Here is a 24,996-nt window from a genome sequence, read left to right on the forward strand (position 1 = left end):
CTGGGATAGGATCCAGCTTGCCTGCGACCCTGTACAGGATAAGCAGCTACAGATAAAGGATGGAGTTTTCAGAGCAGGTATGTGATTACCTCCTGAAATGAAATGAAACTTCAGACACCACTGGTGTAAACATTGGCTTTTTTTCTATTACAAATTAAGGCCCTAGTACACAAATTGAACTGCATGTATCAGTCGTGTGATAGAATGCCCCGCCCACATCACATCATGTACTAGACTGTTGTAGTGATGTCGCCCCTTGATACTGAGACATTCTGAAGTTTACCGTCCTGAGGGCTACAACCTCCTACTCCTGCCATGTCGAAACTAGCGGTCCACAAACTCCAGTCTCGGGACCCACAGAGCCTGTCCCGTGACCATAAACACCTTCTCCTCATGTCCTGAGACCCACAAGTTTCCAATCCCACTATATGTAGTGATTGTTGTAAATAAAACACAGAAGGTTTTTTGTTGTTGTTGTTGTTGTTGTTGTTGTTTACGTTATTTAACAGAGACACTGAGATGATGCCACATCACTGTGAATAACTGGTGCACACAGTGAACTGAGACGGAATATCTGAGATAAAAACAATCCATGATTCTCCAAGCTGACCTGAGAAGGATTACTGATGGCACTTGGTCTGTTAAGAGGTTTGCACACTGGAGCTTAAGCTGTAAAAAGTGCTATAATAATAATAATAATAATAATAATAATAATAATAATAATAGTTGGTTTTGTTTTGTTTATGTTTATATTGATGGTGCACCCCTTTATAAATATATTATATGTAACTTCTCTTACAGTGCTCCTCCGACTTTTCTGAATGAAGTTTAAGTGTGTGTGTGTGTGTGTGTGTGTGTGTGTGTGTGTGTGAGAGAGAGAGAGAGAGAGAGAGAGAGAGAGAGAGAGAGTGTGTGTGTTGAGGAAAGGCTTGACATGTAGTTGATGTGTGTGTGAGTGTGTGTAATGATAGGTCTGAACTTGTTTATCTTCCCAATGCATGAAGAGATAACTTCTGCACCCCAAACAGACCCTTGAGCGCGCGCGCACACACACACACACACACACACACACACACACACATAGAAACAAGGCTCCAGCCACCTGCGCTGAGGAAGTGTGTGTGTGTGTGTGTGTGTGTGTGTGTGTGTGTGTGTGTGTGTGTGTGTGTGTGTGTGCTCAGTGTTGTGTTTTCAGTTCTCCTTTGTGAAGCCGGATGGGAGTGTGTCTACTGGATTGCGAGAGTCTGTTAAATTGCAAGAGGTAGGAACACAAACACACTCACAATCTCACATACACACATGTGCACACACACACATGCGAGTATTTAGTATGACTCTGCAGTGTGGGTGTGTGCCAGCAAGTTTATTTCACACACCCTGATGTGTAACTGAACATGTCAACACTTCACAATGACAAAACCACAAGGACCACACATTTCCCTTAGTGCGCCTGTGTGTGTGTGTGTGTGTGTGTGTGTGTGTGTGTGTGTGTGTGTGTGTGTGTGTGTGTGAGGGAGAAAGAGACTTCAGTTAATCCCCCGTCTGTATCTCCAGCAGTCTGTCCTTCACTTTAAGATGAGCAGACGGAGAAGAAGATGCAGGATCAGACAGTGAGGAAGTGAGAGAGAGAGTGAAGAGGAGCAGCTATGAAGAGAACAGCACTCATCCTACTGACAGCCACCGTCACCTTCATCACAGGTACCACGCACACACACACACACACACACACACACACACACACACACACACACACACACACCTTTACATTACAGACAGTGTGTGTAATGTGAGTCAGTATTTCCTGATTAAGCGTGTGCCCCTGGTGAAGTTAGAGAAACACAGTGAAGGTTAATCGTGTTCTTGGTCCTCATGTCAGTGTGTTTTCATCAGCAGTGGTGTTTATTCAGAAGTGTTTAAGTTCTTTATTACAGACAAATGTGTGTGGGATCACTCAGTCTTTCTCAGTGTGTGCAGTTGCATAATTCAGTTATTATTATTATTATTATTATTATTATTATTATTATTATTATTATCAGCTCATCCTGCCAACAGGTGATGAGTTTATTCCATCATGTGTTGTCTGTCATCCGTCCAGCGTCGTCCACATTTCATGAAAATCGCTTCTTCTCTCTCAATTCTTCACCGATTTTTATTCTTTTTGGCAGGAAGGTAGGTCTGCCTGGGGTGCATATGGCTTCTACCAAAATTTGCATAATTGCAGTTAATAATGAAGATATGGAGTAATTAATTAATCCCTAACAAGCAGTTTCCACACAAATCTGGGTTCCCTTTTGAGTCTGGTTCCTCTCGAGGTTTCTTCCTCATGTCATCTGAGGGAGTTTTTCCTTGCCACCGTCGCCACAGGCTTCATCATTGGGGATAGATTAGGGATAAAATTAGCTCATGTTTTAAGTCGTTCAAATTGTGTAAAGCTGCTTTGCGACAATGTTTATTGTTAAAAGCGCGATACAAATAAACTTGACTTGACAAATCGCTTCTTCTCCTTCAATTCTTCACCGATGTTGGTTCTTTCTGGTATGAAAGTAGGGGAACCTAGGGTGCATATAACTTCTACCCAGATTTGTTTCATTACAATTATTAATGAAGTTATGGACTAATTAAGCCTTAATGTGCAGTTCAACAAAAATAGTTTCTTCTCAGTCAATTCCTCACTGTTTTGGATTCTTTCTGGTAAATAGGTTGGTATTCCTAGGGTGGATATCGCTTCTATATATAGCTTGTATTTATTGTATATAGATCGCTACATTTATTGCGCAAGGTGGTCCACTTTAGATCGTTCCTTCTGGACTAGACGGGGCCGGAGTGAGCTACGCCGTCACTGACGGTCTCATTATTATTATATGACAATTTTCTGCAGAAAAGTCATTTAAAAAAACAAATGTTGTTTATTGTATGTTGTTTATAAAGAATATTGTACTCTATTGATTGTAATGAACCAGCCACCATTTTCAAGTAAGGAGTAGATAGATAGATAGATAGATAGATAGATAGATAGATAGATAGATAGATAGATAGATAGATAGATAGATAGATAGATAGATAGATAGATGTAGAACATGTGTAGAAGGTGACTTTTGAGTGGCACAACAGAGAAGCGTTGATCCTGTGGTCAGGAGATCATGAGCTCAGATCCTGGTGAAGCCACACTGTGTCCAGGAATCCAAAAGAGAAAACTTTGCCGCGCTTTTTGGGTGGGAGGGGCATAATCTCTCTCTCCTGTCAATCACAGAGACTCTGGATAATTGTAGGTGTCTGTGAGCTCATGTATTTGGAGGTGGGCAGATGGCACTTTCCTCCACCCTGTGACGGCGCATGAGTCTACAGATACAGAGACTGGCCTCACACATCTCATATCACATATCACAGGATTCTTTGATCCTTGGTGCCAGCTAGTGAACCAGCCTGTGTTTCCACCAGGTTTGAGCAGAACAATTATAATCAATGTTGATCGGAGGGCGTGGCACAGCAGCAGTAAACAGCCGCAGGAAGACAGCAGAGCGCATTGATTACCTGCAAGCTTTTGTTCTGTTCTTGCAGATATTTGTTTTCAGTCCTTGAAGCTGTATCCTCCTCTGTTGCATTCTCCATTACTGCGCTTTGCTTCATCTCCAAACTAATGACACGCCCACTGATATCACTGAGGTTTGCGCTGGAAAAAACAGCTGTGTTTTGGTTCCAGCTGGGGAACAACTTTTCAGGTTCTGAACTAATTTATTTATGGTTGAAATGCTCTGAACGGTTCAAAATTTGGTGCGTGACCCAGAGCAGAACCTGTTCTGTGTTGGTGGAAAAAGGGGTCTGAGAGGAAGCAGGAGTTAATCTTCATCCTCTCCAGCTGGTTGTATGATTCGTGGTGGGATTTGGTCATGACTAATTTAATGTATCTCTCCTGTTCTTTCTGTCTCTCTCTCTCTCTCTCCATATGTCTGCAGATGTTGTAGTTGGGGCAGATGTTTGTGCCTCCTGCCACCCGAATGCCACCTGCGATGATAAGACAGACGGCTCTGGAGGGAAAGTGTGTAACTGCATGTATGGCTTCGTAGGAAATGGCAGAACCTACTGCCAAGGTGGTATTCCTCCACTTCTTGTAGCATCTAACGACGTCCTGTAGCATCTTCATGATTTCCTGTAGTATCGGACTTCCTGTACCATTTTAACAGCACCTCACCCATGTTTGTATGGTTTCTGTTGAATTTTATGACCTATTCAGCCCTGTTCAGTTTTAACAACTTCAGCAAGCTTTGTATGTCAATCCTAAAACAAAATTACGTCTAAATTTTGAATTTCATTTTGCTTAGCTGTAATTTGTTATATTCTGTGTAAATAAAATACTTTGATTCCTTGATTGTTTGGAATTATATAGATGGTATATATATATATATATATGACCTTTTTAGCTTTAACCATATTTTTTTATATATAATTTTGTCCAGCTTTCTGATGATAATGAATCAGCAGATTCTGTAATTGCACTTTGTGTGTAATTTTCCTGTGTCACAGATAAAGACGAGTGTCAGCTGGGGCAGATCTGCGGCGATCACAGCAGGTGTCAGAACACGTACGGCAGCTACTTTTGCACATGTGTGTCGGGTTACAGCCCCACCAACAACCTGGCCGTGTTCATCCCCAATGATGGAACATACTGCCACGGTGCGTGACACACTCACACTACCACATCGGCGATGAGACTCACTGCCTTGAGGTCTGTGATGTCACCCGAACTGTGACAGATCATGTCTTACATAGTGGTTCTGAAATTATTCAGATTTAAATCTTTCCATCTGATCTCTGAGACCCCTGGCTTCCCATAAGGTGCATAAAGTTATATATTGGGAAGTGAGAAGAGGTTGATTTCAGGTGAAATTATCTGATATTGATGACTCGTTATGAAATTACTATAAAACATCTATAGAGTTATTAATCCTGTTTCTAGGCATTTGTACTGATTTCAGGGTTGAAGTGGTGTTTTTCCACTAGCAGTCAGTTTAAAAAAAAACAAAATGATTTACTAAGATGGAAAGACACTCTGTGTGTTTATTTTCATTCATTTTCATTTCATTAATGAAGACAGGTCTGATTTATTATACTGTTTAGATTTAGGTGTGTAATGGCATCTTTCACCTTCACAGCTCTGTGTGTGTGTGTGTGTGTGTGTGTGTGTGTGTGTGTGTGTGTGTTCTCACAGATGTGGACGAGTGTATTGTGGATGGTGTGTGTGGTGAGGGTGGTGTGTGTATGAACACAGACGGTGACTTTGACTGCACATGCAGAACCGGATACACAGTTCAGAACGGATCAGAACCATTTCAGCCTCACACACACTCTGCCTACTGCCAGAGTGAGTACACACACACACACACACACACACACACACCTGTTGATCAGTTTCTCTAAAGAACTTGAATCATGTCAGTCTTTTTTTTTATAACATACACAATACTCAGTACATTTTGAGCTAAAAGTAATGAAGGGAAAGACGTGCGCATTAAAAATGGTCAGTGTTTGTAAATGTGAAGCTGAAAGGGGAGATTAGTGATGAGTCCCACAAGCCATCAGCAGGAGCCCTGATCATGTGACAATATTCTATAATTATGAGAATAATCTCCATCTAGATATGGTTTTTAAGGACGTTAGTTGTGTGTCAGAAGGACGTTAGTTGTGTGTCAGATGGAGAAAGTCATCATCATGACACACATTGTGCATTATTAAATGTCTTGAACTATCATGATACTAATAAAGGGATAATTCTGTGTTTGTGTGTGTTTAGTGGTAGATTGCGGTCCCCCTCCCTCCGTCCCTCATGCAGTTCCAGTCCCTCCGTTCCTCACTCTTTATGGCAGTGTTGCCCAGTTTGCTTGTGCCGATGGTTTCAGGTGGACAAGTGGAAACGTCACAGCCATCTGTGGCCCTGATGGACACTGGAGCTTTCCCAGCATGCACTGTGAAGGTAAACAACAACAACAACAGTAAAACTGCCACCTGAAACTAAATGTCAGTCTTTATTATGATCACATCTATTATCCACTACAATAGCATTTTTTATTCAGACTTTCAGTGCAGTGTGTGATGTTTGTGTGAGTGTGCAAAGTTGTTGGAGCCACACACACACACACACACACACCACACACTCCGTACCAATGCTGATTTAACAAGGATCTAGCTTTGCTTACTTTTGATCAGCCAATCACAAACTGGATCATTTCCCATTAGTCTTTTATTTATGCTTGACAAAGTGTTTAGTATATAATTCTAGTTTGAATTATAATAATAGTTTAACATTAGCAACATTACAATAACTAACTGTACACACCACCCCATCACTCAGTGTTCTGTAACACACACAGTGTTTATGACTTACATGTCTAACATTAGCATTACCTGTCCAGCACTAAATAACTCCTCAACTCCACCGATGAGCCACAACATTAAACCCACTGACAGGTGAAGTGAATATGAAGTGATTATCTCATTACAATGCAATTATCAAGGGGCGGGGTTAATATATTCGGCAGCAAGTGAACAATCACTTCTCAAAGTTGATGTGTTGGAAGCAGGAAAAATGGACAAGTGTAAGAATCTGAGTGACTCTAACGAGGGCCACATTGTGATGGCGAGACGACTGGATCAGAGTATCTCCAGCCTATATCTACCTATTCGGAACCATGATTACAGGACTTTTGCTGATTGGATTAAGCATTGCCCTGGTATATCGAGGAAATCAGACAATGGTGACAGCTGTTCAAAGCCCCACAAAGCTGCCCGATATCATTGGAGTGGTGGGCAAAGCTGTTGGCACTCAGACTGTGGACATTCAGAACTTTAACCACAAAATGGTTGTTATCTCGGAGCAGCTTTCAGCTTTGCAAGGAATATGTTTTTCGGAGACCAATTTGAATAGAATGGACGGAATGGACAGATATGGACGAGCGGTGTGGACGTGCAAAGACTGCGTCTGGAAAGACCAAACAATTCATATCTTATCGACATTCGGCTCCCTGAGACAGCATCGGCCTTGGTTCAGGCCGTTGCTGAGAAACCATTTCCACCTGAAGGTCACTGCCAGGAGACACTCTCATTCCTTGCATTCCTCTCTAACTCTCCGCGGTCGCCATTTTTACCCCCAGTGTGACAAGCTGGTGAGTGACCAGCGCCTTCATGGCTGCAGGAGCAGATGGCTGCTTGCTTGTGCTGGATTACCTCCTCCCCTCCCCCTCTTACCCCTTACCCCTGATTCCCCCCCAAGTCCCGTGTTTAAAGTGTACTTGTGTTGTTGTGTGCTTATGCAAAGGTTTTTTAAATGTTCCCACACTGTACTCCTGACAGGAGCATAGTGAAGGGGGTGTTCTTTTTTTTTCCTTATCTCTCCTCATGTTGTGTTTCCTTTTTATCTTTATCCCTGTCTTCCTGTCCTGTCTACCCTATGTCAATTGTATGTTGTATATGTACAGACAGGTTGGCGGCTAATTTCACTGGTACATGTGACTAGTGACAATAAAGGGCATCAGCAGCAGCAGCAGCAGCAGCAGCAGCAAAGCAGGTGTTGTGGTGTGTTCCCGGTATGCAGTGGTTCCTACTGACCAAATGTGGTCCAGCGACAGGGTCATGGGGACCGAAGCCTCACTGATGCCCGTGGGGAGCGAAGGCAAACCCATCTGATCCCACAGAAGAGCTACTGTAGCACAAACCGCTGAAAAAGTGAACACTGGCTCTGATAGAAAGGGGTCCGATCACACAGTGCATCTCAGCTTGCTGCGTCTGGAGCTGTGTAGCTGCAGATCAGTCAGAGAGCCCACGCCCATACCCATGGCCAGGTGTGTGTGTCACTGACCTGGGGGAGAGAGGGCACCAGGATGCACTATGGGAAGAAGGTGAGTGGGTGGAGGCAGCGTGATGCTCTGGATAATGTTCTGCTAGGGAACCTTGGCTCCTGGTGTTCATGTGGATGTTCCTTTGTCACGTACCACTGACCTAAACACTGTTCCAGACCAAGTTCACCCCCTCATGGTAATGGTATTCCCTAACGGTAGTGAACTCTTTCAGCAGGATCACACTCCCTGACACACTGCAGGAACTCTTCAGGAACATGACAAAGAGCTCAAGGTGTCGACTCGGCCTCCGAATTCCTCAGATCTCGATCCAATCAGCATCTGTGTGACGTGATGGACAAACAAGTCTGATCCATGGAGGCTCCACCCACAACTTACAGGACTTACTGCTAATGTCTTGGTGTCAGATCCCACAGCACACCTTCGGAGATCTGGTGGAGTCCAGGCCTCAACGGGTCACAGCTGATTTGGAAACTGACACAATATTCAGCCGATGGTTTTAATGCGATGGCTGATCAGTGTGTGTGTTGATGATGATGACATTTGACCAAGTTTGTGATTAGCCGGTTAAATTGAACTTACTGTGATTTCCTTCTTGACCCTGTAACATCTTTTACTTCACAAAAATACAACTTGTGTGTGTGTGTGTTTTAGAGATCCGATGCGGCTCACCCCCTCCTGTCCTCCACTCTGTAGTATTATGGAATGGCAGCAGTACGATAGGCTCTAAAGCTGTGTATGAGTGTGAAGCAGGATATCGCAGTGTGGGAACAGGGAGTGTGTTGGAGTGCGACTCTCACGGCCGCTGGACCAATACTCACATCACATGCAAAGGTGCACACACTTCCCTCCATCTGATTGTGCAACTTTGCTATGAAGTTATTCATGGCATTAGTTATTTCAGTAATCATACAGCTATTGTGATGAATCTCAGGTTCCCAGTGCACCCTGTTGTGTGTCCGTTCCTTGTGTGTTTGGTTGCTGTTTTTAATGTGCTCTCATCTACTTGCCCTCTGGATCATGGACAGAGACAGAATATACATAGAATAAGGCCTGAAACAGGAGCTGGGTCACTGATCAGTCCCTGAGATGGAAGCAGTGTCTGATAGTGATGCTGGGGCAGTGCACAGGACCAATACCTTACAGCAAGGACAGCAGTGGTGCCAAAAACTGATGGTGGGATTAGGATCAATACCCAAGACTGGCACTGAGTCAGGATCATTACCTGAACCTGACGCTGGGACTGGGACAGGGACAGGATCAATGCCTGAGACTGATGTTGGAACAGGATCTTTAGACTGTTCTTTAGGATACTGACTTTAGGACAGCATCAATGCAGGGGACTGGGACATAATCTGTGCTCTAGAGTTACACTGGGACCAGTTTAGTGCTTGAGACTGACACAAGGACAAAATCAGTACCTGAGGCCATGACTGGGACAAGATCAGTCACTGACACTTGGACAGAACTGTTGCTTGTGGCTGAGAGAGGACTAGTGCCGAAGATTGTTGGTGGGTCAGGATCAACACACAACACTGAGACAGATACTGGGACAAGATCAGTCCTCAAGATTGACACTAGGACAAGGAGACAGGTGCCTGAGACAGAATGGGACAGTTGGATATCGGAACAGAATCATTGCTTGTGATTGAAGCAGAAACAGTGCCTAAGGCTGATAATGGGGCAGACTCATGGCCAGAGACTGGGACAGGATCAGTGCCCATGGACTGATAGTGGGATAGGATCATTGGTAAAGGGAGATGGGAAAGGTCCAAGGCAGTAAGAGAGACCAAGCAATGAGCAGAGACAGGGCCAACTTGTTTGGAGTTGGTGACCTGCCTTTCAAAGTGAGCAGGGGGACGTCAGTGAGAGCACGCTGAAAACAGATTAGTGCTGAAATGCATGGCTGCATGTGTACATCTCTCTCTCTCTCTCTCTCTCTCTCTGTGTCTGCAGAGATTCGATGCTCTGAGCCCCCTGTGCTGCCCCACGCTGGCCGGTTGTGGGACGGCAGTGTGCGTGTTAACAGCTCTGTACTTTATTACTGTAAGGAGGGATTTTATCCTGCACTGGGAGAAAATAAATCAGTGTGTACTGAGAACGGTTCATGGAGCAGAGCAACTCTGTTCTGTCGAGGTAAAATCACCAGCAAGCTGTAAATCTCTGGTGCAGTCTGAGTCTACTGGACAGAAATATTCTTACGGTTATCAGTTAGAAATATTGTTAAATTATATTTGTCGACATACTTTTAAAACTCAGATGTGCTGCTGTTTCATCTTAGAGTCTTACACAATTAGCCATTTAGCAGCTCTGCTGTACGTGGTATCTCTGTTATACTGTGGGTGGTAAAAGAGAGCAACTGGACTTGCTTGAAGATTCTTGAAGACGTTTCACCTCTCATCCGAAAGGCTTCTTCAGTTCTGTCTGACTGGTAGGGAGCATCAGGTATTTATCCTCTCATGGATGAAAAGCTCATCTAAGGTGTCCTTGAGTCCTCCTGTTGGTGTGGGTCACTGGGGGCTGGATGTGAACGGCCTCGAGAGTCGTTAGGATGGTCAATGGATTGCCCGTTAGGGTGATCAATGGAATGCTGATTCTCTCTGTCCTCCTGTGAGTCACTGAAAACAGCTGGGTTTTGGTGTGCATTCAGTTGTCTGGGAAGTGTGCCAAGGACTGCATTGTAGGTGGCTGATAAATGGGGTCATATGGCCCTTTTCCACTACCCTTTTCCAGCTCACTTCAGCTCACTTCAGCCCGACACGGCTCGCGTTTCGACTATCTCAGAGCAGCACGACTCAGCTCGCTTCATCCCTACTCAGCACCCAAAACTCGCACGGTTTTGGAGTAGGGCTGAAGCGAGCCAAACCGAGCCGAGTGGGGCTAGGGGTGTGAGGAGACACTCCCCTGTGCACTGATTGGTGAGGAGGCGTGTCCTCACATGCCCACACACGCCCCACGAGCACGCTGGGATCTGTAAACACTGTAAACCCGGAAGAAGAATAATTACTTATTACGAGAATTTCTGAAGCCTTATGCGCCTCGCCTCATCTATACGCTCTTGCCAGTATCTGTTGCCGTTGTCGGTGACAACAAGCCACAGCACCAAGACCAGCAACACTAACGACTCCATGTCCTCCATGTTTATTGTTTACTATCCGGGTCGTGAGACTACCGCTTAAAAGGTCACTGATGTCACTGTTTGCGCCGCCTAACGACATCACGTGACGTCCACCCACTTTCGCTAACTCCACCCATGGGTCCACCCACTTCCAGCCAGCACGGTTCAGCGCGGTTGTAATCGAAATGCAACTCCAACAGCCCCACTCAGCTCGACTCAGCCCAACTCAGCACGGCACGGCTCAGCCCAACTCAGCTGCGTTGGTAGTGGAAAAGCGGCATTAGACCCCCACCTCTGTTCAGTGATGGCCGTTCCAGGTTGACAAAAATGGCTTCTTTAACTCCTCGCTCATACCAACGATCCTCTCTGGCTAAAATGCGTACATTGCAATCCTGAAAGGAGTGTCCTTTGTTGTTAAGATGAAGATAGACAGCAGAGTCCTGGCCTGAGGAACTGGCTCTCCTGTGTTGAGCCATGTGCCTGTGAAGCGGTTGTTTTGTCTCTCCAATATACGAGTCCATGCGTTCCTCACTGCACTGAATGGCATACACTACGTTGTCCTGTTTGTGTCTGGCACACTTCCCAGACAACTGAATGCACACCAAAACCCAGCTGTTTTCAGTGACTCACAGGAGGACAGAGAAAATCAGCATTCTATTGATCACCCTAACGGGCAATCCATTGATCATCCTAACGACTCTCGATTCACATCCAGCCCCCAGTGACCCACACCGACAGGAGGACTCAAGGACACCTTAGATGAGCTTTTCATCCATGAGAGGATAAATACCTGATGCTCCCTACCAGTCAGACAGAACTGAAGAAGCCTTTCGGATGAGAGGTGAAACGTCTTCAAGAATCTTCAAGCAAGTCCAGTTGCTCTCTTTTACCACCCACAGTTACTATGACCTGGATGACTGAGAATCTTCACAGACATATCTCTGTCATATAATTAGTTAGTGTGTCTGTTAGCTTCTTTGTGTTTCTGTTATATTCACTGAGCATCTTAATTCTCCTTCACAACTGAGTAGCAACTGTAACCAAATTAGCCACTTTCACTTTCCTGGCCAATCTCCGAAGCAGCTCTGTTTCGTAATTATTTACTCTGTGTTTTGGTTACACAATTTGCATTTCATAACATGTTACACGCTGCACTGTTGAGCTGCAAGGCCTGAATGTGGCCTTTTTTTCAAACACTTCACACTTTTCTTTGCAGAGATTCAATGCTCTGAGCCCCCTGTGCTGCCCCACGCTGGCCGGTTGTGGGATGGCAGTGTGCGTGTTAACAGCTCTGTACTTTATTACTGTAAGGAGGGATTTTATCCTGCACTGGGAGAAAATAAATCAGTGTGTACTGAGAACGGTTCATGGAGCAGAGCAACTCTGTTCTGTCGAGGTAAAAAAAATCTCTGGTGCTGTTTGAGTCTATGAGCAGGAAATGATTTCAAATTGAACAAAATCTTGTCAAATTATATTTCTCGACGTATCACATTATTCACCTTGTAATTTTACTCAATTAACCTTTCAGTGACTGTATTTTACTATGATCCACATATTATCATGTTGTACAATTCACAGATCTGTTATTCACTTAGCGACTTTGTGTTTCTGTTTATTCGTCCCCTTGGGTGTACTCACACTAGGTGATCCTTATCATGCCGCAGCATGTTTGAGACCCAAAGTCCAATTTATTTAACTAGTGTGATCGCTGTGTACTGTGCTTGGGCATGGTTCAGCTGGCCCACTTCAAGAGGTGGGCCCGGGCACGGTTCAGTTGGACTCTGACATGGTGTGCATCTGGTGTGACCGTAAGTGTGCCCAGGCACAGAATTCGAACACTGTGACGTGCATTTTTCAGTTCACTGGAGAATATTTGGGTTAGTCACAGGTTTGGTTCTCAGCTTATTGATGAACATGAGTTGTAATCGATGAGTAAAGCTGAAAATTCCTCCCTCAACATGCACACTGTCTCTGTAAAAATCTTCTTATGCGTGTAGCACAATTTAGTTAAAATCACTGTTACATAATGGATAAATCTCGACAGCATGTGCGAGGGCTGTGTGTCCATGCACCCAAAATGACTCCAAATAAGCCATAATGTAAAACCAGTCTCCGTCGTGCTCTGTGTGAGCACTTTTCTACAACCCAAAAAGCTGCACTGTGATGATGTAAGCGTACTCGGACTCGGAATGTTACGTGTCATGTGAGCGCAGGTTGGGAGGGGAGGGGAGGGGAGGGGAGGGGAGGGGAGGGGAGGGGAGGGAGGAAAATAGTACTCAGGTATGGTACAAGGCAACCGTGCCTAGTGTGAGTACGCCCTTCATCACTTAGTGTGTTAATTCTGTCACCTAACTCTGTAACAGTTCTGTTTCAAATTGTCCCACAGTGATGTCCAATTCGCTGCTAACCATCTCTATTACACAATTAGCATTTCATCATCTGTCACACATCCACTGTCTGAGCTACAAGGCTTGAATTTGCGGCCTTGTTTTCAACTCTGTTACATTTTACGTCTGCAGAGATTCGATGCTCTGAGCCCCCTGTGCTGCCCCACGCTGGCCGGTTGTGGGACGGCAGTGTGCGTGTTAACAGCTCTGTACTTTATTACTGTAAGGAGGGATTTTATCCTGCACTGGGAGAAAATAAATCAGTGTGTACTGAGAACGGTTCATGGAGCAGAGCGACTCTGTTCTGTCGAGGTAAAATCGCTGTTACACAGTAAACCTCTTACTGGTTTCCATCTGTTGCTTGGTTAGTTCAGGATCATGTCTATTACACAACTACAGTGTCTTGCATAAGTATTCACCCCCTTTCGTATGAAACCCCTAAATAAGAGCTGGTCCAACCAATTCACTTCATAAGTCACATCATTAGTTGATTAAGATCCACCTGTGTGCAATCAAAGTGTCACATGATCTGTCACATGATGTCTGTATAAATCAACCTGTTCTGGAAGGACCCTGACTCTGCTACACTACTAAACAAGCAACATGAGAACCAAGGAGCCTCCAAACAGGTCAGAGACAAAGTTGTGGAGACGTATAGATCAGGGTTGGGTTATAAAAATATCCCAAACTTTGAATATCCCAAGAAGCTCCATCAAATCCATTATAGCAAAATGGAAAGAATATGGCACCACTACAAACCTGACAAGAGAAGGCCCTGCCCACCAAAACTCACAGACCGGGCAAGGAGAGCATTAATCAGAGATGCAACAAAGACACCAAAGAGAACACTGAAGGAGCTGCAAAGATCCACAGTGGAGATGGGAGTATCTGTCCATAGGACCACTTTAAGACATACACTCCACAGAGTGGGCGGGGCTTTATGGAAGAGTGGCCAGAAAAAAGCTATTACTTAAGAAAACATATTTGGAGTTTGCCCAACAGCATGTGGCAGACTCCCCAAACACATGGAAGAAGATTCTCTGGTCAGATGAGACTAAAATAGATCTTTTTGGCCATCAGAGGAAACGCCATGTGTGGCGCAAACCCAACACCCTGAGAACACCATTCCTACAGTGAAGCATGGTGGTGGCAGCATCATGCTGTGGGGGTTTTTCATCTGCAGGGACAGGAATGCTGGTCAGGACTGAAGGAAAGATGGATGGCACTAAATACAGGGCAATTTTGGAGGAAAACCTGTTTGAGTCAGCCAGAGGTTTGAGACTGGGACGAAGGTTCACGTTCCAGCAGGACAATGACCCTAAACATACTGCTAAAGCTACACTGGAGTGGTTTAAAGGGAAACATCTAAATGTCTTGGAATGGCCCAGGGACATCACTAGGTTTGAGAGACAGGGGTAGCTTAGCACCCAGAGGAGAAAAGGTATTGTGCGCGCGCAGCGCGTGCCGAACATTTTTCAGAGCACCTACTAAGGCTGTCAATCAATTCATTATTTCAAGAGCATCACACCTTGGGGACACACTTCCCACCATTTCTATTCTATTTTAAAATTGCTTTCATCATTTAATTGCTTGCTGAAGCAACTTCACCAGCTAAACTACAAAAATGTGAAAAAAACAATGGTAGGTGTCATGCATTCCTGCGCAAACTGAAGAGGGCAAGTGCTTCACAAATCATCATGTAAACATTCTACAGAAGACTCAATATAGCCTAGGTAAAGTTAAGCAAATGCAAACCACTGACATCAAATTACAATCTCACCGTGTGTGTCTGCAAATGAAAGCATAGAATTCTGACTCTCTGCAAACCCAACTCAATGGAAGCCTGCACCGCGCCTGCTGCAGAATGCCTGCGTAGTTTTTTAAGTCCTACTAGCCTACCACTCGACGTGACGCTTGACACAGAGCCAATGAGGAGGAATCATAACGATATTAATAATATTGCATTAAACAATAAATAAGCAAGCAGAAACTGTTGTTCGGATTAACTTGCGTTCTTCATGGCTCATGTTCAGTGCTTTACTGCCTTTGTTTTTTTGGGGGAAAAAAAATAAAAATATAAATAATTTAAAAAAGGGCAAAAAATATAGGGTGGCTTTGCCATAAGACAGGGTGGCTGGAGCTACCCTAAAATGGGTCTGGCGACGTCTATGGAATGGCCTAATCAAAGACCAGACCTCAATCCAATTGAGAATCTGTAGGATAACTTGAAGATTGCTGTACACCAACGCAACCCATCTAACTTGAAGGAGTTGGAGCAATTTTGCCTTGAAGAATGGGCAAAAATCCCAGTGGCTAGATGCGCTAAGCTAATAGAGACATACCCAAGAGACTTGCAGCTGTAATTGCAGTAAAAGGTGGCTCTACAAAGTATTGACTTTGGGGGGTGCAGAAGCCAGATTTCTGTTCTTTTTTTTCATCTTAATTATTGCTTGTGTCACAATAAAACAACAATTTTCACCTTTAAAGTGGTAGGAATGTTGTGTAAATCAAATGGTGCTAACCCTCAAAAATCCATTTTAATTCCAGCTTGTAATGTGACAAAACAGGACAAACACCAAGGGGGATGAATACTTTTGCAAGACACTGTAGGTGTTTACCTCACTGAGGGTCTCTGTTTCATTGGAGAATTTGTTGGATTGGGGTTTGTTACAAAATTGGCTGCTTATTTTTTCCACCTGCAATTAAGCACTGTCTTTAAATAAGTCGTTACTGTCTGTTATACAGGTAGATAGTTATCGTCTCTGTTGTAACGGTCTCACTTTACTCAGTTAGACTATATAGTGTGAAAATGTGTGTAATTTTTTGTGTAAACCATCACCCCCTGTGTCTGCAGAGATTCGATGCTCTGAGCCCCCTGTGCTGCCCCACGCTGGCCGGTTGTGGGACGGCAGTGTGCGTGTTAACAGCTCTGTACTTTATTACTGTAAGGAAGGATTTTATCCTGCACTGGGAGAAAATAAGTCAGTGTGTACTGAGAACGGTTCATGGAGCAGAGCGACTCTGTTTTGTCGAGGTAAAATCACCTCTCTTACGGAGTTCCTCAGTTCCTAACTGTACCTGTGTTAATGTGCACACTTGTGACTTGTGGTTGACGTGTTGCACTTCATAGTTTTAACATTGTGTGTGTGTGTTTACAGAAGTAGACTGTGGTATTCCTCCATCGTTCCCTCACACAGTAATGTTATGGAATGGAGTCAGTAATGTGGGTACAGAAGTGCAGTATCAGTGTGAGGATGGTTTTTATAACACCGGACATGAGGACGTGTGTGTGTGTACGAGCAGAGGAACATGGAGCCTCCTGCACTTCCTCTGTCAAGGTAGTACTAACCGTTTATATTCCTATTTTACTCATTTATAATCACATGACTGAGGTATGAGTATGCATGTGTGTGCATATGTGTGTGTGTGCGCGAGTTTAGAGGTGAACTGCAGTGAGCCCCGTCTTCTCCCTCACACACTGCTAGTGTGGAATGGCAGCTCCACTTTTGGCTCTGTGGCTCAGTATGAATGTGAAGCTGGATATCGGAGTGTTAGCCCAGTGAGTGTGTCTGTGTGTGGCTCTGACAGCCAGTGGAGCGCTGTACAACTGCACTGTGAAGGTACACACACTCTCTCACACACTCACACACACTGCACTGAGTGTCACTGGGCAAAAATGTTCATACACAGTGTGCACCAAGTGCTCTCTCCACACGTTTTTCCTTGCAGTGTACTGTGGTCCGATCCCCACACTGCACAACGCCGAGGTTCTCTGGGAAAACGGCACCGTCGCCATCCATCGCTGTCTTAAAGGCTACTACAGACATACAGGAAGTGACATATCAGTGTGTGACACCACAGGAAGATGGCTGATGGCCACCATGCACTGCAGAGGTAGAACATGTCATATGCACCGTAGAGCTTTCATGATGGTCGATTACGCAAAATATCATGATACTAAACAATAACAGTATAGTTATCATGAACACTGCAGAGTCTTTGCTGTCTTTGGGAATACACAGAGACACAAGGAGAGCTTCACGGAGAAGGGAATCCCATAATTCTGTTCACTAGACAAGAGTAAATAAGTGAACTTATGAATTTGTGCTTTTGAGGTGGCTATGTGTTTAAGGTCGAAGTATAAGCTAACTAATAACTTACACGAACTATTTAGCTACAGATTAAAGACACAGTGAGAGTGAAAACAAAACAAAAATGTCCTAAAATTACCCTGTAGTTAGACGTACCTTCAACCACTGACCCAACTTACATATTGGGATACAAACATCACGTCACAACTTGTAAACCTTCATGATGAAAACATGATGCAGTTTGAATGTAGCATAAAATTTTCCTTACTCTTTATTAATTTGCGCTAGCAGCGCTGGTGCAGATTGTTACTCTCAATCAGGATCTTTCTACTTTTATTATTATTATTATTATCATCATTCTTATTATTATTCTCCTGACCTTTTTTAGGATGCTATTTATCCCTCAGTTTTCAACCAATCATCACCAAATTTCACAAGAAGAATACCTCTGGGCTGAATTACGTTGCTATGACTTTTGGTACTGATCCGGATCACCAAACCAGAATGATCTATGAAAAATGGGCTTTTTTCCTCATTAAACGTCATGCTTTATCTCTTACTGTTCCGGATCTATAGGGTATGGTGACCAGACATCCCAGTTTTTAAGAGCTAGCGCAAATTACTGTGACTTCAGTCACAGTCTCTATCTAGTTTGTACATTGCCAGAACTTCCCAAAGTTGTCTTTAGCTAGCGAATGTAATGCAACCATCAGGAACTGTGTGTATCTAATGAGCTAGCTCATTAGTTTAACTAATTAGCTATTTTACAACTATTCAAATAAAGCAACATTTCTTTTGTTAAAAAGACTTTTTGTGTTTGTGTCTAAGCTGTGAAAATAAAGAACAGAAATCATTTTAATTGAAACAAGTGAGGAGTGTTTACACTTTAAAAGGAGACTCTCTGGAACAGCTACAGAGAAACATGGAAATATAATCGTTTAAATAGAATATGACAAAAGTGTAATAAAATAAATGTTATGTTGATAAAAGTTTAGCAGCACACAACATCAACATACTCCTCTGCCTAATCTTTATAAAGTTATTTTATATTAATGTTGAAGTGTTAATCCTGCTTTTCTGTTTTACGTTAACACAATAAAACACCAGCGTTTAGGCTGCACACTGCAAACATTTTTACAAACATTTAAATACAGTGGAGAAGCAACCATTTACAGATTCATATTTATTAAAATAATAAAACAAAATCTTTACCTCTCAAAGTGATGTTCCTTATATTTTAAATTTATTTTAAATTTTAAATACATTCTTTGTATGTAATTTATACACTGAACAACACAATCAGGTCTTAAATAAAACTAAATCAGATCCACTTCTGTTCATTGTTCATGAAGAAAATTACGTACAGTAATGTACATTAGGAGATTAGCTGTGAGGTTAACTGTAACATTAACTATTTAAATAAATCAGTATTTTAGTCCTTACTGTCAATTCCAATTAAAATGCATTAGACTACTAGAACTGATACAACCATGTACACAACTCCATGTAAGTCTGTGCAACTGAACACTGAGGAGACGTCTGTCTGAGAGCACAGTTTTTATCTGCTTTTCTGTTTTTTTCCTGATTTTTTTTTTCCCACAGAGCTGAAATTCAGTGTTCAGAGTTTGACTGTGTTTAAGGAGAAATGCCTGCACTGGAGGACAGCTGCAGAAACTGAAGGCTACAGACAGCAATACAGTGTGAGTTCAACAATAACACACACACACACACACACACACACACACACACACACACACACACACACACACAAGACATGGATACATACTGATTTACAAACGGTATTACAAAAATTACAAAAGGTATTGTTTGGATGGTTTCTTTGTTGTATGTGTGTATGTGTGTGTGTGTGTGTGTGTATAGGTGGTGTTTATCGGTGTGAGGGATTTCGATCCATTGTTCAGTGATCAGCGGACGGAAGTGTTTAGTTCGTCAGCGTTACATCCTGCTCTATGTTTGAAGCTGCAGCCCATCACCAACTACACCATCACTGTGACTGCACTGGAGACCGGAGACATGGCTACTGTTACTGCTAACACCAGCATACCCAGTACACACACACACACACACACACACACACACACACACACACACACACACACTAACTTAGCCTCAGTAACCAGTAAAAAGTTTTCCTTGTGCAGACCAACCTAATGTTCTCCCAAGGTTCAGACTTCAGATGTTCCTGTCCTTATGAGGACATTAAGGCCCAATCCCAATTCTAATTTCTACCCCTCCCCCTCCCCCTTCCCCTTGAAACTGAGCTACAAGGGATAGGGCTTGAAATTCAACCCCTACGTATTGGGATAGCCCTTCAACGATCGCATACATCATCGCGTACCTCCGTCAGCGTTTACGTTAGCAAAACGCGACCAAATGCGTCATTGGCTGCGACCAGCCGCTACAGTCAGAGCCAGAGGCAGAACCAGAAATCTCTGCTGAAATGCCGTCTGCTGCTGTTGTGATCACTGTGTCCTGGGCTATAGGCCTCTTTTTACGGTTGTCTGCAGCTAAACGGAGAAATGCCAGTAGACGAAGTAAACACTGTGAAGAGCAAGCTAATGTAGGGTGTGATTTGTTAATTAACACCACTGAATGGGATATCTGGCGCTTCGTGCACCACATCCGACAGAATGAGGTGTCAGAACACTCATGTAAACAATAAAAGCGAGAATAACAGAACAAAACATACGCAGTCAAGCAACCGAAAACAATACTCACTCCCAAAGCTTTTTAGCAGCAGCTTTGGATTTCAGAAATCGCTGCTCATTCTCAGCTCGAAAGCGAATCAAGCGGCGTGTTTCCTCCGGATTCCCTAGTTCAAGTACACAGGGATGGGAAGCTGGTTAACGTAACGACACAACAGAAAAGCAGATCCTCTGTTGTTTGTAATTACTTGAGCTAACTGCTAAATAACAACTTTGTTCACAATTTTCATTGCATCAACCGATCACACAACGTTAATGTTATAGTACGTTAACGTTAATAGGCTAGTTAACACTATTGACGAAGTAATAGAACGGTTATAACAACTTACGTAAATAATGGAGAAAATACTTACATTTATGACAATCTTTCGCCGCGGGAACCGCCATCTTTCTGAAATCCGCATGAAATCTCGCTGAAATCCGCATGGCATTGTGGGAAATCACTCAAACCCCTTCGTTCGGAGTCAGCTCCAGGAAAATCTCCGTTTGGAGGGGTACAGAAGCCCTACCCCTTCCCCTACCCCTCCGCGTTAACTGGGATTGGGATACCCCTACCCCTTCACATGAACGCACAAAATGGAGGGGAAGGGCCAAGGGGTAGGTCCAAGGGGTGAAATGGGATTCGGCCTAAAAGTGTATCTAGTGATTTTATAGCTAGCCATGAACTATAGAGTGTGTCTAAAATTTATTGTGTTGGATATTTCCTTTGCAATATTTTACAACAATGTATTGCTTTGAAAGAAGATTAATTTATTTGCGATTGGGCAAACTCACATGTCATCGTCCATGACCAAACCGCTGTTTTTTCTTTGTAGCTCCGCCCACTCCTGAGGTTGAGTACAGTGAGTTTGATTCCCACCAATCAACTCTACGATTGCGAAGAGCCACCAGTACACTGGATCCAATTTGGTGAGGACATACAGTTATGGAAAAAAGCACAGCAACTCAATTAAGAGCTTTTCAGCATTCTCCAAAAAACCTCACCCTTCTGAGTGGCTTTAAATGGCTGAATCATACTGTTATGGTTTGCTGTCGGGATTAGAATTCAGTATCAACTATACACGTGTATATAGGACAGTCAGTGCTCTCCTCTGAGCGTGTTAAACCACCTTGTTACAATACTGTGCTAGCTTTCATGCTCCCAGATTGGTAGGACTCATCCAATAGAGGAAGACTTGGCTCAATTTATATATTAAAAAACAAAACAAAAAAAAGGGCGTAAAATGGCTGCCTTCTGCATGGTGCAGATTTTCACTTTACCCAAAAATGGTGTCTCTGTAGGCAACCCGTTTCTGATTAGAACGCAGGCCATGGTATACTGTAGTCTCCATGTGAATATCAGTGAATGAAGGTGAACATTAGAGTGTGTGTGTGTGTGTCAGTGTGTACCAGGTGATTGTGTTACCTGTGGCTGGCATGTTGGTGTTCGACTGCGGCTCGTCTCATTCCTGCGATGGCGAGTACGTCGCTGCTCAGCTGCAGCTTTGTGATCTGGGTGTGGAGGTGAATTTCACACTGGGGAACCGACAGCAGTACGGACCGTTCTACAACACTCCACTGGAGAGCGGACAAGATTACTACATCATCCTGCGCACCGTCTGCACCTGGGGGCCGGTAACCTGCTAATATGCTTTTATAATTATACATAATTATAAATAATAATATAGTAATTATTATAAAATATTAGTTTAAATATGTTTAGATTTGTTTTATATTTTGTACATATTTATATGCATATTTATTATCTGTTATAATTCTGTAGATATTTTGATGTTACATTAGCATTAGATGTAAGTACATGCCTCAAAACATAAATATTGTGTATGTGGTGTTTTTAGGTGAGAAAGCAGTCCTGTGTTATCTGGGCCAAAGCCAGAGGTGAGACGATTTTTAAATAATAATAACAACCGAAATCAGTAAATAATGATTGTTTGAATATAAGTTCTTGTTTTATTTATTCTTCTAGCTGGAGATGTGTGTTTTCTGTTATTTACATATCAATCTGTTTCGATGAAGGAGCTTTCTACGCTACCAGGATTTCTGCTTTGGTGACGTTCGGCTCCATCGGCGCTCTGGGTTTCTTTAGCACGATGGTTTACTGCTGCTGCTGGTCAGAGTCTGACTTTATTGTTTCCACTGCACCTTTGTCCACTTCTACATACAGTATGAGTGAGCACAAAGTACAGAGTATGGAGACAGGAACATCGTTAAATTTGGCAACAACTACAGTGCATCTCATCTCATCTCATTATCTGTAGCCGCTTTATCCTGTTCTACAGGGTCGCAGGCAAGCTGGAGCCTATCCCAGCTGACTACGGGCGAAAGGCGGGGTTCACCCTGGACAAGTCGCCAGGTCATCACAGGGCTGACAGATAAAGTTAATTTCTCAGAGATTCATGTCAGCTCACTAACTACTCACTTTTCTGATAACTACCTAGTATGCTAATTATAACATAACATCCAGGAGCTAACTTTACTGTGCAAATGTTTTTGTGGCTTAACCAAACTAAAAATTCTACTCTACTTGATTTACATTTTGCCACGCCCTCAAAACTCCATAAAAGGGTGTGGCTAGTAAAAGAGTGAACAATGGCCTTCAAAGCACAGTGTTCTTTTGGGTTGCTTTCTTTCAAGCTACTAATACAAAACAACTGAATTTCACAAAAGTATTAAGCGATAAGTCCTGCTAGTTAAACCTGAGCAGTGACAGCCATCGCGTGTCAGAAGTGACGGACCAGTTTCTTTCACAACTCCTTTAAAAATAGGTCAAATATCTACTTTGAGTTCTTTAAACTTAAAGAAGGAGATGAAGAGGATTCAACTGAGAAGAAATGGAAAGTGGAAGTCAACAAAGGTGTAATAAATACAGGACTGAGAAACAAATAAAAACCTATGTCACGTCTTTATTCTGATTATTTCTCTCTCTTTGTGTCCTACAGGTTTTGGAAAGAACACTGATTTTGACGGAATATGTGTTTTATGTTATTTAAAATTTATTTCTTTGTTTCGAAAGTGTTCATTATTTTTGCTTGTATTTTTGTTTATAATAAAATTATTTCTTTAAAGATGTTTCTGCTCTCTGAGTAATCCATATTCCTAGGTCCCAAGTTTCCAGCTTCCAAATGCTGGTCCTTTTCTGAAGTGATGCCGGAGGCCACGCAGCCAAGGGGGAGGGGTGTGTGGGAGGGGGTATTCCCCTCCGGCGGGGGTCTGGGGGTGTCTCCCAGGGGGAAAAAACTATTAAAAATGGCATTGAAATATGGAATTTCCAAGAATTCCAGCTTATTTTATGACATTTATATTGGCATTAAAACTTGCCAGTGGATGGTGAATCTGCTGGTGGTTTATAACAGCACGTGTTTAGTGTCTCACAGCACCAAGCAGGGTTTATTTTGACATTTGATAAATCAGACATTAGTCTTAGATCATTACAGACATTAGGCTCTTACAGGCTGACACTCGAGTCTGTCAGATACAGATCTAGGTTTTAGAGACATTAAAACACTGGGAAATTTCCAACATATGGATCTCTTTACAAACCAGTAATATAAAGGGAAATTTTAGCATTAGGCCTAGATCTGGTAAATAATTTATTAAAAATAATTGGGTGGCATGGTAGTGTAGTAGTTAGCACTGTCACCTTACGCTGAGAAGGTTCTGGGTTTGATCCTCACGGCCGACGAGGGTCTTTCTGTGTGGAGTTTGCATGTTCTCCCCGTGTCTGCGTGGGTTTCCTCTGAGTGCCCCAGTTTCCCCGACAGTTCAAAGACATGCAGTTGGGTTAACCGGCTACTCTAAATTGCTCAGAGGTGTGTGCGTGTGTGTGCGTACAGAAAGGAACTGGTCACCCTACTGCTGCAATTCTGGCCAAGTCAACCAAACATGGTTCACCTCAAGCCTGGATTGGGTTTGGCAGTGACGATAATGATGATTAAAGTAATCTCTCCTCACTGTGCAGAAAGCTTTACCTGGCTGATCTTTTGCAGGCTGTACACACGGAAATGTAAAAGACCTCTCTTTATTCAACTCCGTTTCAGAAAACACATGCTTTCTTTTCTTTGGTGTCCTTGTACTTGGTCCATCACAATCTGACAGGATTACACAAATGACCGATCATGTGTGTGAGATATAATTTGTGTACAGTAGAGCTCAATAATTCCATCCATCCATTATCTGTAAGCGCTTATCCTGTGCAGGGTTGTGGGCTGGAGCCTATCCCAGCTGACTATGGGTGAGAGGCGGGGTTCACCCTGGACAAGTTGCCAGGTCATCGCAGGGCTGACAAACAGAGACACACAACCATTCACACCTACAGTCAATTTAGAGCCACCAATTATCTGAACCTGCATGTCTTTGGACTGTGGGGGAAACCGGAGCACCTGGAGGAAACCCACACAGACACGGGGAGAACATGCAAACTCCACACAGAAAGGCCCTCGCCGGCTGCTGGGCTCGAACCCAGAACCTTCTTGCTGTGAGATCTCATCTCATCTCATTATCTGTAGCTGCTTTATCCTGTTCTACAGGGTTGCAGGTGAGCTGGAGCCTATCCCAGCTGACTACGGGCGAAAGGTGGAGTTCACCCTGGACAAGTCGCCAGGTCATCACAGGGCTGACACATAGACACAGACAACCATTCACACTCACATTCACACCTACGCTCAATTTAGAGTCACCAGTTAACCTAACCTGCATGTCTTTGGACTGTGGGGGAAACCGGAGCACCCGGAGGAAACCCACGCGGACACGGGGAGAACATGCAAACTCCGCACAGAAAGGCCCTCGCTGGACTCGAACCCGGACCTTCTTGCTGTGAGGCGACAGTGA

General features: G+C 43.5%; 1 protein-coding gene across 4 annotated transcripts; it reads left to right on the plus strand.

The window, feature by feature from the left end:
* The first annotated feature begins 1,147 nt into the window (after positions 1-1,147).
* On the plus strand, positions 1,148-23,238 carry susd1 (sushi domain containing 1). 4 transcript variants are annotated; one of them, XM_060907711.1, is made up of 20 exons: positions 1,148-1,261; positions 1,555-1,698; positions 3,954-4,088; positions 4,522-4,671; positions 5,207-5,359; positions 5,789-5,968; positions 8,502-8,681; positions 9,804-9,983; positions 12,182-12,361; positions 13,485-13,664; positions 16,207-16,386; positions 16,511-16,690; positions 16,793-16,972; positions 17,082-17,246; positions 19,046-19,143; positions 19,325-19,511; positions 20,985-21,078; positions 21,552-21,783; positions 22,008-22,047; positions 22,186-23,238. In XM_060907711.1, the coding sequence occupies exons 2-20, from the start codon at positions 1,647-1,649 to the stop codon at positions 22,425-22,427; spliced, it is 2,988 nt and encodes a 995-aa protein (XP_060763694.1). In that variant the 5' UTR covers positions 1,148-1,261; positions 1,555-1,646; the 3' UTR covers positions 22,428-23,238. The 4 variants fall into 4 exon arrangements, 3 of the variants coding, with proteins under 3 accessions (XP_060763694.1, XP_060763695.1, XP_060763693.1); XR_009651473.1 differs by lacking the exon at positions 1,148-1,261 and having other exon boundaries at positions 1,418-1,698; positions 22,136-22,279; positions 23,109-23,238; XM_060907712.1 differs by lacking the exon at positions 1,148-1,261 and having other exon boundaries at positions 1,418-1,698; positions 22,186-22,279; positions 23,109-23,238.
* Positions 23,239-24,996: the final 1,758 nt, after the last annotated feature.

The sequence above is a fragment of the Neoarius graeffei genome, chromosome 24 (assembly GCF_027579695.1).
Source record: "Neoarius graeffei isolate fNeoGra1 chromosome 24, fNeoGra1.pri, whole genome shotgun sequence".
Classification (NCBI taxonomy): domain Eukaryota; kingdom Metazoa; phylum Chordata; class Actinopteri; order Siluriformes; family Ariidae; genus Neoarius; species Neoarius graeffei.

Bases quoted from the DNA above. Each gene is read 5' to 3' on its own strand.
- susd1 (XM_060907711.1), top strand. From the start codon at position 1,647: ATGAAGAGAACAGCACTCATCCTACTGACAGCCACCGTCACCTTCATC. The intron at 5,360-5,788 runs GTGAGTACACAC...GTGTGTGTTTAG, and splicing joins ACACTCTGCCTACTGCCAGA to TGGTAGATTGCGGTCCCCCT. The intron at 5,969-8,501 runs GTAAACAACAAC...TGTGTGTTTTAG, and splicing joins TCCCAGCATGCACTGTGAAG to AGATCCGATGCGGCTCACCC.